The sequence below is a fragment of the Ctenopharyngodon idella genome, chromosome 10 (genome assembly GCF_019924925.1).
Source record: "Ctenopharyngodon idella isolate HZGC_01 chromosome 10, HZGC01, whole genome shotgun sequence".
Classification (NCBI taxonomy): domain Eukaryota; kingdom Metazoa; phylum Chordata; class Actinopteri; order Cypriniformes; family Xenocyprididae; genus Ctenopharyngodon; species Ctenopharyngodon idella.
This window is the reverse complement of record NC_067229.1, coordinates 36039496-36054570: the sequence shown is the minus strand read 5'-3', so window position 1 is coordinate 36054570 and position 15075 is coordinate 36039496. Positions and strand designations below refer to the sequence as shown.

The following is a 15075-nucleotide window of genomic DNA, read 5'->3' as shown; positions in this document are numbered from 1 at the left end:
AAATTTGCACATTTACATAATTCTTTATTTTACACAGTTAAGCTCCAGTTTAGTTTTTGTGCAAAAAAAAAATTTTTAGTAGAAGTTAATACTTTTGGCCATCATAATCTACCATTCTACTAAATATTAAGACTGTCTGTATAAAAATGAGAGCATACATAATGTTTACATGCTGTGTATTGCACCTTGCTGGGTGTGACAGACCACCATCAGTTCCTCACGGACATCTCCACTCCTGTGCACCGGGATCAGGAGTTCTCCGATATCTTCTTCCACAGCAAAGCTGGCCTGAGGAAAGAACACCGTTGACTCTGTCAAAGGGAAAAGAAGATATGGCTCAGTATTAGGACTGCTGTTCTGTTATATCAGTCACAGAGGGATTTAGCAGCTCCCTGTCAGAAAGACTATTACCGCAGGGCTTTAAAACACCACAGGCGGTGGATTGATTCTTCAATATATAATTATTTCAAATCATACGGCTCTATACTGGGCGTGTATTGCACATTTATCTTGCACAAAAGGCAAAAACACATTTTGTATGAGAAAATAGATTTTTCTATATTGAGCGCTTCATATTAGGTTTTTAGTGGCCTTTGGACTACGCGGCATCGATATCTGTACATACTGGCTGTGTATTGCATTGTGTTGCAGTGTAAACCCTCTGACTGAGTGGGAGCTTGTTCAGGTATTGCTATTTTCAAATACCGTAGGTCAGGATTGAGTCAACATCTAAACAGATTTTTATAGCACACTGAACTGATGGAGGAAAAAAAAAAAAAACCTCTAGCCAGAGATGGAAAATCTATAAAATAGACAAAACTAGTGAAAGCCTGGTGGTGTTTTTGAAGCAGAGGCGCACAGGGACCAATAAGAGAAAAAAAAAAAAGATCCCTCTTTGCATGGCCTCTCTTGCCCCGGATCCTTCTATACAATTATACATGATCCTTTGCAAACATCTCCAATCATCCAGTCTGCAAGTGGTCATTTGGCACAGAGGGGGAGTGGAGGTAAAGAAATAGAGCAACTAGCTGTTCAAGTAATCGGTAAACAGTGACATCTTTGAAATATAAAATGTACATTCAAAAAATAGGCCTACAGTACAATTTGTTGTCCCAGGATATTTTAAAAATATTATATTCACAAATGTTGTGTGTTAAAATTAACTCAGTTGGCTAGTTTTGAACAAATCAAATGTTTACATTTTTTCCATAAATTATAGCATTGATGCTCACCCCTGTTACTCAAGTTATTATTAAAAAAAATAAATAAATAAATAAATAATAATATTTCTTTAATTTATAGGAAATATGAGCTAACTATATTTGGTCTAAAATTAGCTAGCCCATACTGAATTACAACTTAATTTAGGCTAAATTTGCAACCCTGTTACTTGCTACTCTGTTACAAATTCTGACATATTTTTTCAAATATTTGTTTTTTAATTTTGTATCAATAAATAATTTAATATTGTAAAGAATTTAATCTGTATTTATGGATGTTAGCATGATAATAGTGTTGCAAAAGATTCAAACCTCTTTGAAAATGAATTGAAAATAAAACCGCTCATATAAACTGCTCAGTTTGATCCTATGTTTGACAGGTTTTTCAGAAAATGTCAATCTTCTATTCTCCCCATTTGTTTAAAATGAAAAAAAGAGAGAAAGCAATTACTATATTTAGTAACAGTTTATCCACCCCAGATTTTTTCAGTCACATGACATTTGCAAGAGACTGTGAATTTCAGAACAAAATATCCTCTGCAAAACCAAAACATTGTGCAATGTTCAGTCTCTGAGTTTTGTGTAGACTGAGTGACTGCTCTGCTGATAAAAGAATGAATCTTACAGCCCTCAAGACTCAAACGTTGGCTCTGAGAAAAGAATAACAATGAGGCGAATGTATGTAGCCTCTCAGGTATAAGACGTATTGAGAGAGACTGTGTCTTACCCTCACACAGGAAACTCTCATGCGTCAGGGGCCAAAATAATGACCTTGTTTTGTAAGGAACAAAAACAAGACCGATTAGAAAGTAAAATCCTGTGCATTTATATTCAGCTCTTGGTCGAGTCCTCTGCAGAGAGGCGGTCTAATTACTTTTGATTGACAGAATAGCATGGTATAGATGGGATTTATATTAATTATATACATGTCAATCATAACAGATTATTTATAAAAAAGAATTGCAGTACTTTTCTATATTCACTTCCAATGAACTCAGAAATATACACTGCATTAGGTAAACAAACATACAGGATAATTACATCGGGGAAAAAGCCTCTTAAACCTATTTTTTTTTTAAATGTGTTGTTTTCCAATAATAAATATTAAATGCCCTTAAACAAGATAAATCTACTTGAGAAGCAAAATTGCATAAGACAAAATATTTTTCAGAAAATTTCCTTCCTTCTTCCGTCCTTCCTTCCGTCCTTCCTTCCTTACGAACTTCCTTCCGTCCTTCCTTCCTTACGAACTTCCTTCCTTCCTTCCTTCCTTCCTTCCGAACTTCCTTACGAACTTCCTTACGAACTTCCTTACGAACTTCCTTCCTCCCTTACGAACTTCATTCCTTCCTTACGAACTTCATTCCTTCATTCCTTACGAACTTCATTCCTTCCTTCCTTCCTTCCTTACGAACTTCATTCCTTCCTTCCTTCCTTCCTTCCTTACGAACTTCATTCCTTCCTTCCTTCCTTACGAACTTCATTCCTTCCTTCCTTCCTTACGAACTTCCTTACGAACTTCATTCCTTCCTTCCTTACGAACTTCATTCCTTCCTTCCTTACGAACTTCATTCCTTCCTTACGAACTTCCTTACGAACTTAATTCAAGATATATTATTTAAAATAAATGCCTAATTATCCTATGCAGTTTTGCTTCAAGAAAATGTATCTTGTTTTAATGATGTAGAGTTTTAATAATGATTTTTTGCAGTGTAGATTGTTTGACCTTTTCAAGTCACATGATCTTCAAAATGAAGTATTTCAGTGTGTTCCAGCAGGAAAAGGTGAAGTCATTTAAACTTTCATTAAAACCTTTTTCAACATAAGACATTAAAAACAGAAAGCAAAGTTCAAGCAAGCATCTTTAAAATGCTTTTCTAGCCTCTCCTCTTTCTTAATTGCTCTTTACGCTAATGAGCAGTGAAAGGTTCTGGCTGTAAAGCAGGAAGCTTGTCACATCACAGCCATTCAAGTCACAGATGTGACTCCAGATGCAGGCTTTTGTCTGAGCCTGCGGGTCGGTGTAAGCCATCATGTGTGAACGACTCTGTGGCAACTGGGTCAGACAGGTCTCCGAAGGCCCTTGTCGGAAGAAAACCACCTCCCACTTGCATTCAAATATTAATGCCTGACCTCACACTGCCACACACGCATAAAAGCTAAAAGGATAATTAACCTGAAAGGAAAAAAACTGCACGTGGAGCAACAGGACCGCAGCGTGCCGACCGCCCCATCCTCCCCTCCCTCTCGCCATTAGAAAGAGCAGCCAGACTCCGTCACGTTAAGCCTCCCATGGGGCACCAGCCTCAGCAAACAAACCCCACCGTAAGACTGATAATTAGCTCACTGGGGAAGCAGCGGAGTTTTCTTTCTTTTTTTCTAAGGAGAAATAACTTCTGCAAAGATAGCAAGGCTTAAGTAACATTCAGATGGAAACTATCGCAGCGTTTGGGATTATAGATGAAAATTTTAATTATCCAGGGACCCCGAGGAGGCGATAAAGACAAAAACTCACAGAATAAAATAACGTGAGCCTCCGGTTATTTGCACTGCACATCTAAATACGCCCATAATTGTGAGAATATGAGATGATGTCGTGATGATGAACAGGCAAATAATTCAGCCACGGCTCTCAGACAGTGTGAGACGAACGTGGTTTGATCAACAGACTGACAAAGCCATATTTTGTAAGAGCTGCTTGGAGATATATATTTAAAAAACTTGTTGTGTGAAAAGTGTTTCTGATGACAGGTTTATCCACGGCTGTCTCATTATGCCTTTCTGTTGTTATTATGCTGCCTCTCTGTTTAGGTCCTCGCAGACTAAAGTGCAGCGCCTCCTCTGAAACGACCCCTTGAAAACTGTGCAACTAACTTTCAAATGCGAATTTAATTACAGAGGGAGCCAGTGCAGACCTGTCAAGCCTTTCTCAAACACCCGTTGTCAATTTACATTTATCGACGAGACGCTTTCAAAACAAAACGTAGAGCTGTGCGGTGAATTCGAGATGAAAAGAAGGGCCGCCAATATGCGGGGGTGGGCGGTGCGCTGAAAGCTCGCAGGTAGGAAGAGATATCAAATGCTATAATAATTGAGGTCCACTGAAAGAGAAAAAAAGCATCTGCAATATGGAGATAAGGCCTGTGTTTTTATCTGCAACATTGAAAATGAAAAAAATAAAATAGCCTGGGATGTTTTTAGTATCTTTTTTTTGTGTTTTTTTCTGGTCTCTTGTACATCCTGCCTGCTTCTGACTCACTTACATCTTCACTAGATATAATGGGGGTTCAGTATATTGAGCAGCTGAAGCGGAGATGTTTGGATATTTTTGAAAAGTTAAATGTGTCTGATTAAAAAGGATTGATCTCATATAATCATTACATATATGTTTGTGTCTGAAAAGATAAAATGTAATATACACTATTATTAAAGAGTTTGGGGTCAGTAAGATTTTTTTTTACATTTTTTTGAAAGTCTTTTATGCTCACAAAGGCTGCATTTATTTGGTCAAGCATACAGTAAAATAGTAGCATTGTGAAATATTACAATTTAAAATAAATGTTTTCTATTGTAATGTATTTTAAAATGAAATTGATTCCTATGATGGCAAAGCTGAATTTTCAGCATCATTACTCCAGTCTTCAGTGTCACATGATCCTTCAAAAATCATTCTAATATGCTGATTGGGTGCTCAACAAACTCGATGAATAGAAAGTTAAAAAATATAGTGTTTGTTTGAAACAGAAATCTAATAGTATAAATGTTCAGAAAAAAATCTTACAGACCCCAAACAACAGTAGTGTAATTCAGATAATACAGGTAAGTACTGGTCTGCATCAACCAGCATTTTTCCAATTATAAAATACTTATATCCCAGCTTAATATGCAAGGACAACCATAACTAAGCCATTTTCAAGTTTACACCTGACTTAACCAAAAAAAAAAGAAAAAAAAAAAAAAAAAGGTATAAACACTGTAGCACTTTCAAAATATTGCTGTTTTGTTTGATCAGCTGGACAACAGTAGCATATTGACTCAACCAATGATATGAGTTTATAATAGTTATTTATTCACAATATTATCAAATAAATGAAGCCTTTGTGAGCACAAGACACTTCTTACAGACATCAAACTTTTAAATGGTGGTTATATATCACCTTTAGCTAATGCACATGGTTTTTTTTAAATCACATAATTGAAGGGAAAGCTTTGCCCTTTGCTTACATTGTAGCAACAACATAAAACATAATTGGAACTGTTAAAACGCAACTACAAATAAGACATACTCATAAGTTGTGATCCACAAACAACACAACGTAAGAACTGCTCCATTTCAGGAGAAGCTTTTGTGCATAGCCTACATTGTACCCTCTTAGGTTCTGGAAGCATTTTTTGTGCATTCCGTGGGCGGGGATTATTTAAATGAGTAACATTTTGACTTCACAAAACCCAGAAAAAATGTGTTGTAGTCCAAACGAGTCATTCGTTGTAGTTCTTAGAAAGTGGATTCCGTTAAATAAAATATCTCCCTTTGGTAGTGGACATTGAGCTTTGTAACCTTTTTTTTTTAATCAAACAGCAACATTACTCACTAACTAATAGTGAAAAAGCATAATAGGACTTTAAAAATGTTTTCACTGTTTCGTGTTTATCAGAATATGTTTGATCAACTTCTGTTGGACTTACCATCACCTGGATCCACAATTTCAACTGTGGCTATTGCTGGCGACTCCAAAACACTCATCACCGGCTCAGTCAGGACAATCTGGAACATCTCGGACTGCTCGTATTTCCCATCAGAGAGAACCCTCACTCTCCATGTGGCTGTGGTCTGGCCGGGGTTAAACTGTACCTGCTTTTGAGATTTCCCCAGGAAATCCTTCTCCTTCTCTGCACTGCCATCCAGAGTACCAATCCCTTAAAACAGCACAAATACAACAATTTTGACAAACTTTTCCTGACTTCATATCTCCAGCCTCCAGATGTGTCACAACTCATGACTTTGAGAATGATCTATTTAAAGAAGCTTATTATGAAATTCATACGCTCGGATTAGCTAAGGTCTGCATTTCCCAGACTTATAAAGATCGCTCACATCAGCGCAAGAGTCTAAGCATTATCGATGCCATTCAGAAAGAGATGCACCATGTATAGAAGTTAAAAAGCCCCAGGCCTGTAAGTGTTTAATGCTTCGAGGCTAAGATGTAGGAATAAAATCAGGGAACATGTTGAACTAAAGTACAGCATGTACACTTAACTTCCTCTCTACTGTAACATAGGTACGAAGCTGTGATGGGATTCCCACACAGTGGGAAAACCTGAAGTGAACCTGCCCGGAAGCGTTTGATCTCTGATACATCAAGCAGAGACACTGTCAGGGATCCGTCTGCCAGAACCTCCCTAACAGATGTGAGGAATTAAATCACCAAAGTCTTTCAGATCAATGCTGGATGATTGCTGCTCTTCAATCCATAACACTTAAGCTACTACATGACAAGAAAAGCAAAATTGTAGAAAAAAAAAAAAACTGTAGATTTAGGGATCTAATTATAAATAGTTTTTTTTTTTTATTGACCCACTAGAAACATGACAAGCATAAAAAAAATAAAATAAAATGTACATGCTTACAGTTTAACGCATTTTCCTTTTTTTCACATTGTCATTTTAAATGTTATTTTGGTCAGCTAAAATTAAATGCCATTTTATTATGAGTAAATTCGACTCAAATTTATGAATTTGCCATGCCAATAACGGAATAATGACTACATCCAAAAGTATAACTACAACAAAAAGCTGTGAAAAATTACCACTGACTGGAGCATTTATTGATGCATAGACAGAGTTGAAACACTATTCTACCATATTTAGTGCAGAAATTATGGCTGATATTGTGTTCCTTAAGAACTGGAATTGTTTCTGGGCAACCATCCTTTTAAAGGATTAGTTCACTTTAAAATGAAAATTACCCCAAGATTTACTCAACCCTTAAGTATATATGACTTTCTTCTTTCTGATGAACACAATCAGAGTTATATTAATAAATATCCTGATGCATCCAAGATTTATAATGGCAGTGAATGGGACCAGCGAGTATGAAGCTCAAGAAAGTACATCCAACGGTCATAAATGTACTCCACACGGCTCCGGGGGGTTAACAAAGGCCTTCTGAAGCGAAGCAATGCGTTTGTTCAAGAAAAATATCCATATTTAATAAGTTATAAAGTAAAAGTAAAATATCTAGCTTCCGCCAGACCACTTTCAGTATTCAACTTACGAAAAAAGCGTAACAGCCAGTAAGTTGAATACGGAAGGCATAGGATGTAGTGTAAGCGTTTTGAACTGCGAGCAGCATTACACTTTCTTTGTAAGTTGAATATGGAAGGCGGTCTGGCAGAAGCTAGATATTGTACTCTATAACTTGTTAAATATGGATTTTTTTCTTGAACAAACGCATTGCTTCGCTTCAGAAGGCCTTTTTTAACCTCCCGGAGCCGTGTGGAGTATGTTTATGATGGATGGAGGCACTTTCTTCAGCTTCATACTTGTTGGTCACGTTCACTGCCATTTAAAGGTCTTTTTAGCTGCAGCATTCAGCTGCTACTTCAGAAAAAATGTGAAAAAAAAAAATCTTCCGAGAAAACACAGAGCACAGAAAGACAGAAATTGATTGAAAGATATAAGGCGAATACAATAAAAAGAGAATGAGAGAGAGTTCACTTTCAATTCCATTTCTCTAACAACAGGGGGGCCCATTCTAACCACAACAAGCAGCATAGGACGCCAACCACAGTGAGACGTGAGGAAAAAGAGAGAAAAGGACAGAGGCAGGCGGGTGTGAAAAAGTAGAAAGCTTTGTTGGGGGGTGGGGGGGTGATGCTTGGCAGAGATCGGAGCTCCAGGCTCCAAAGAGCACAGAGGCAGATGAAACATGATCTCAAACACTCTTCACTGGTTGCAACACTATCACAATTTTGCTGTTATAAGGATGGTTCATCCGAAAATGAAATTTGGACATCATTTTTTCCTCGCTGTGTTTTGTTTACACAGTGATTTGAAGCAATCATTCTTGCTGTCCAATTCAAAAGAATTGTGTTGAGTTTTATTTAATTATATACTGTACATTGCCTTTCAAAAGTTTGGGGTGGATATGATTTTTTGAAAAAAAGTCTCTTATACAGTGAAAAGTTAAATATTGTGAACTATTACAACTATTACAATTTAAAATAACTGTTTTCTATTGTATATATATATATATATTTATTATTGCCAAAAGTGTTGGGACATCCCTCCAAATCATTGAATTCAGGTGTTCCAATCACTTCCATGGCCACAGGTGTATAAAATCAAGCACCTAGGCATGCAGACTGCTTCTACAAACATTTGTGAAAGAATGGGTTGCTCCCAGGAGCTCAGTGAATTCAAGCTTGGTACCGTGATAGGTTGCCACCTGTGCAATTCATGAAATTTCCTCACTACTAAATATTCCACGGTCAACTGTTAGTGGAAACATTTTAATCTTTTGTAACAATTTATCAATGTCTTTCCTGTCAATTTTGACCAATTTAATGCATCCTTGCTAAATAAAAGTATTAATTTAAAAAAAAAAAAAAAAAAATTGTTACCCCAAACTTTTGAATGGTAGTGTATATTCAAATTGGAGTGTCTATTTACACTAAATGTGCAAAGAGTGTCCCTTGTTGGCAAATGCTATTTACACTAGCTCCGCCCACCAATGTCTGGTTGGGCCACTCAAGTTTAAAAAAAAAAAAAAAAAATGCGCAGAATTCAACATTTTTAATGGCGCAGCAGTAGCGAGTAAGGCTCGTAGATGTGGCTTTTAATGCGGGTTTGAATCCACCTTTTGACAAGCTTGCATTTATTTTCAATAAAAATGAAAATAACATTTGAATTTGGATGTACTTTGCAGGCTTGCGGCCGTTAAAAAATGTATGTTCTATATAGTATGAATGTGTGTAGTATGAATGTAATCCAGACGTAATACATCCACCATGTTGTTATTATCATGTGACCTACAGTACCAGCGTCAGTTGCGTCGCTTCACCTCCATTCATAAATCCTCTGTTTTTTGCATACTATAGGCCTACAGTAGGGAAGTATTCAATTTTGGATGCAGCTTAGGTCTAGAGATGTGTTTTCTTAAAAGTTAAACTACTTTTAACCTTTTCATGCACTGTAAAAGACACAAACGCAATGTCTGGAGTCAGTCCAGCACATTGAGAAAAAAAAAAAAAAATCAGCAGCTGATGGAATGCAAAAACGTGCTCTGTGAGAAGGGCCCCTCAGAGTATAGTGATGTTATCCATAACAGGAATAATAAGAAAATCAGGAATGAGTGGACTGATTAAGGTCAGAGAGGAGACAGCTTGATCACTCATTTTCATTTACCTGCACAGAACCTCATTATTTATACCCCATATCCATCTTTTCTATCTGCTTCCTTCCTTCTCATCTCTCTTGTTGCCTTCTGCTCTCCACTTTCACATTACATCTTTTCAACCTCAACATCCCTCAAAGCCAACACACACAAACCACAAATCCAAAGCAGCGTGAACAAAGACCCTTGGTTTCATGAATACTGACCACATGTGGGGCTGTGCTGAGCACAGAGCAGGGCAAGATAAGCAGGTGTACGCTAAAAAAAAAAAAAATTGTTCAGACTGTTCTACGGATGTCAGAGAGAGCGAGGGCTTTCATCTCAGACACAAAGAAGCCAAAAGCACTTAGAAAAACATCTCTAACAGCTTCCCGTTGATAAGCTTAAGTAATAACAGCTCTCACTGTGAACACAGACGCTACTGAATGCTAATGATTCACTGTTGTACTGGTGACTTCTTGTCAAATTTAATCAATTCTGGATAATGGTTTGTTTTTGCGGCAAAAATAGGTGGAGAATGGAAAATATATGAAATAAAGCATTTTGATGGCAGATAAATCGAATAAAGAATGATCCAGTGCTCTGATACTCACCAACAAAAGACGTTTCACCCAGAAAACCTCGACGTCTGAGGATCACCTCGAGAACTTTATCCTGCTCATCCACCACATATTTCGGCTTCTCCAGAGAAATCCAAGCCCAGTTCAGACGAAACTGCTGGTTCTTCAATTTGTTCCCTCCTAAAAATAACAGACAAAATGTGTACGACGGGGCACTATTATTGGCAGTTGAAAGCATTATTAAATGAACAGAGTGCTGCAGTAATGACGTAATTTCGTAGGCCAACTCAAAAGTTACCATTACACTGGTTCCCTTGAAAAATATGAATAGGATTTTTCCAATGGCTTTTGGATTATTGTAGGAAATAAGCTCTGTGACTAACAAAAGTTTATGAATCTTACACATTTGCTCATCATGATAATCTTCACAAATTAACAAAACTATTATGAATTTTGAAGCCTAAATACAATTGCCAAAAGTAAACGTAGAATATAAACTAACTACACCATGGTCACGTGACTTCAACGTCACCACTGACAACTCTTTCAATCATTTAAATGCTAGAAATTGAAAAGTTTGAGCATGATTATAAACACAATTAGGCTGTAATAGCATACTAATGAGTAGATGAGTTATGGTGTTTACTGTCACAGACAATAATCACATTTAGTTATCTTAAAATATAATGAATGGTGTATTGCTGACTTATTTTATGTTGCTGAATAAAACGTGAACATTTCTTAAGCTTGTGGTAACCACAGACCACATTTCAGGAATTTACCAAGTACCAATTTAAAAAAACCTATTGATTTTGCAACAGCAGAACTCAAAGTTAAAAAAATGGATTTTAGGACTAATTCCTGCAGACCTCTGTGAAATATTTTTGTAAATACTTAAAAATAAATTATTAGTCCAGGTGGAGACATGTAATACTTTAGGTCGTAACAAATCTGTGGAAATCTGCAGAGCTTTTGATTGGAGTTCTGTGTGCACGTTCCTACGAATACATTATGAATATGACCCTCATAATGGACTCAGAAGGGATTAATTAGAGATCATTATTCAAACATAATGTGCACACAACCAGTTGTGTTTACTTAAGGGGTTCATGTTAAATAACTCTCTCATATGCTACATCTTGCATGTAAACCGTTTGGGAAAACCTACTTCATCAGGTTTTATAGCATAAAAACAGCCCAATATACAGGACCCATGTAGCATACTCTTATTTTAAACAGAAAATGAAAATTTTGATATTCTGATCACCCACAATGTCTCTACACTCAGGTACATGCCCCAGATTGCCTTAGCAACTGTCTTTTACCCATGCAAACTAAAAATAATGGCTTGTTTATAGAGAAAAAGAATGTAGTTCAGTGCAGAACAGACATAATGTAATATTTATATCTTGTGCATGCTGACTTCGCACTTTACATGCTTGGTTTTACAATTCTTGTTGTATCTCGCATTAATTGTATCATCCAGCTGTAACTCAATCACAATCATCATTTAGTTTAAGCACAAACTGATCCCAAGATACTTGGATGATGATTACCATGGTACCCTCGATCCCAGTCACTTCCCGAGGCAGTCTGCACCTCTAATATATTAAAAATGAGTGAATACCCAAGAACAAAGAGTTTAGACTTCATGTATTACGAAGCCTAGGATTAAGTCAGTGTCAAAGGCAAAAGTCTGTGTGAATTTATCACATTTAGTGCCCACATACCTAATCTATATTTACATCATGTATCGGAGTTTGCACGCATATTGATAATTCGCTTCACGTGCACAGAAAACATCAGAGACAAATTCCCAATTTCTCAACGAGCTAGACCATGTATATTCATGACTTTTCAATGCTTGTTTCACTTGATTTCCTCGAGCTAACCCCGGGCTCCTAATATCTCACTCTCTAACCTTGCCCGAGAGATGTCATGACTGGAAAAATTGACATGTTGGTAATGCTGTATTTCTAACTCTGTATTAATCTGTAATGATGTACGGTTGCTAGGTGATAACTGTTAGGCAGATGATATACAGCATATACAAATTCAGAATGCAGGAAAATAAACCATTTCACACGTTGAAGTGATTATATTTGACATTTCATGAAGATTAGCAGTGTAAGCCCTTATGGTTCATTCGTTGAATTAGCATAGTGGTCAACATAATTAGGAGTCAAGGGTCTAGGATTTATCTATTCATATTTCAACTCCATATATAGATGTGGATTTCAGGTTAATTGTAAAAGGAAGCTGTAATAAATATACATATAATTTAAAAATAAATATTTAAATAAAAATAACTATAAATTAAAAAAAAAATTATATTTTATATATATATATATATATATATATATATATATATATATATATATATATATATATAAATAAATAAATAAATATATATATATATATATATATATATAAGCTACATCCGTTAAAACAAAGATTCTAATAATCAATCACATATTAACAAGTGACAATGTTTGATACATTTTTGTATTATACCACTGTGAGTGTATATAAGTAGGCAAAAAGCATTGCTCCCATCATTTCTGCAGTCAATGCAGACAGAGGTATTAATGCAGTGCATTATCCGAGCAGCAATGACACTTTCTTTCATCTTGTCATCTTCTATCAGTTTAGGGAAGAAGTGATTGATAGGGTGTGTCTGCAAAGACCATTTGCAAGTAAAGAAAAAGGTCTCAGCTCAAGGACTCCACTATTCTGTGTGTTTAGTGTGTTCATTCAGGTCATTGAGCTGAGCACACACACACACAGCACCGTCAGTTGCTAGAAAGATAAACAAAACCAAATGGATTTTTACATCTTCTAAAGAAAATGTGAGCGAGGTTTGCCTGTGAAAAACATGCCACAATGCTAGCTGTAATGCTAATTGCTATTGTTAACTCCTCTTTCAATTTTAAGGATTCAAAAGATGTTGTCAATCATAAAACCAACACAAAGTATTGTCAGCAAAAATATCAGTATCACAGGATTTAAATAAGTATCACAGTATGTAAATGTCATCCATGTCTGTAGCATAAATACTTGGGGTTTTGAAAAACATTAACTAAGTATAAGAAATAGATTCTTGCCTTAGTAGAAGCCACTGAAAAGACGAATGAAGACAACAAAACAAGTTAGAAGAAAAGAGAAAACAAGCCATTTAGTCATAAAAGGATAGCATCACACATGTGAATATAAAATTTGTTTGTATTTGTTTTGTTCAGTTGTCAAGCTGAACAATAACATGCTCTCATTAGCTTTGCCTCTGAAAAACCAACAGACAGTTGCTTTGAAGCCCAGTGGATTTGTCCAAACCCTGATACTGACAGTTTCCATGAAGCTTCTCACACAAAAAGCCCCTAATGACTTTATTAAACAGTAGTGTTTCAAAGCCGGATAGCTCAGACAGTGTTTCCTAGAAAGACATGACAGCACAACAGCTGACATTCACTCAGAATAGCTCATTAAAAGCTAATCAGTGTCTAGTGCATGAGAAGCTTTACTCTATCGAGAAACTTTGAAGAACTTCTTAACAACATCTAAAAATAGAGCTCACAAATAATTCATCAGATACACTCTCAATCCTCCCGAGAGACTGGATAAAGCCTGACAGAAGTCAAATGGAGATGACCCCTGAGGGTATTTACAAACTGCTATAGTGATTCATAAAGGTCTTATATTAACAGGGCTGGAAAATAAATCTTAACATGAGAATGAATGAAAAGAGTAGAGAAGAGTATTATGTGCTTTAAAGCACAATTTCTTTTTATTAACGCTACGCCAAAAGCATCAACATCAACACAAATCCTCAGGAGCTCCACACTCCCAAAACTTAGTTAAACACAAGTCATATAAGTGCTACTTTGAGGCCTGTTTATCAAAGCTGTTCTTATCTGTTGCACTAACTAATATTTCCTGATTTCCTAACCTTTAGTTTACGGAATTAATCTGGTGACAACTAAATTAGAAGTGGAGAAATCTAAAAAGAATATGACTGTTTCAAATAATACAAGATATGTGCTAGTCAAAACGTACGTTGTGAATACGCTTTTTCCGTAACATACACTACGTTCAATAGTCTCTTATGCTCACCAAGACTGCATTTATTTGATCAAAATACAGTAAAAACAGTAATATTGTGAAATATTATCATGATAATTTTTCTATTTTAATACATTTTAAAATGTAATTTATTCCTGTGATATAAAGCTGAATTTTCAGCATCATCTTCAGTGTCACATGATCTTTCAGAAATCATATGCTGATTTGCTGCTTTAGAAAAATTTCTTCTTACTATCAATGCTGAAAACAGTTGTGCTGCTTAATATTTTTGTGGAAACTATGATACTTATTTTTTAGGATTCTTTGATGAATAGAAAGTTCAAGAGAAAATTTATCAAATAGAAAGCCTTTACTGCTACTTTCGACAAATGTAATGCATCTCAATGAAAGTACTGCTTTTGAAAGTAATGCTATTTTTTCATTTAGGTGCTTCTCGAATAGCAAAAACCTCACAATATAACTTTCAGCTTGATTATAAACACATGCATTCTGATGGATGGTTGCTCAAACAGTGCTTCAGCTAAAAACAGCAGCTTGTTGGTCTTTTCACGGATCCTCTAGCCTCTCCTCGTCGAGCTCAATGTGCTCTTGGCTGCAGACACAAAGTCTTGGCTGTCTGCTTTACTGTTTTCTTGGATTGAGAAGGCTGAGCTAGTCAGAACTTAGAAACATTCAACAAGGACATGTGGACAGTATCTAGGCTGCTCAGATTTAAACAAGAGGTCCACAACCTCACAAAACACAGGAAGTTTTCTTCTGCGAAGGTCACGACTTGCCTGGATGCCCTCAATTACTCCCTTCTATCCCTCTGTCTTCGGCAATG

The 15075-nt window shown here is 36.2% G+C and overlaps 1 protein-coding gene across 1 annotated transcript in view; it reads right to left on the bottom strand.

Annotated features, from left to right (window-relative positions):
- The window catches only part of frem2a (FRAS1 related extracellular matrix 2a), a 64005-nt gene that overhangs the window by 35960 nt on the left and 12970 nt on the right, over positions 1–15075 (bottom strand). Inside the window, exons 3-5 of the mRNA XM_051908759.1 lie at positions 10209–10355; positions 5907–6137; positions 186–311 (exon numbers count right to left, since the gene is read on the bottom strand). Coding sequence (XP_051764719.1) covers positions 186–311; positions 5907–6137; positions 10209–10355 — 504 coding nt within the window. The remainder of the gene's footprint in view (positions 1–185; positions 312–5906; positions 6138–10208; positions 10356–15075) is intronic.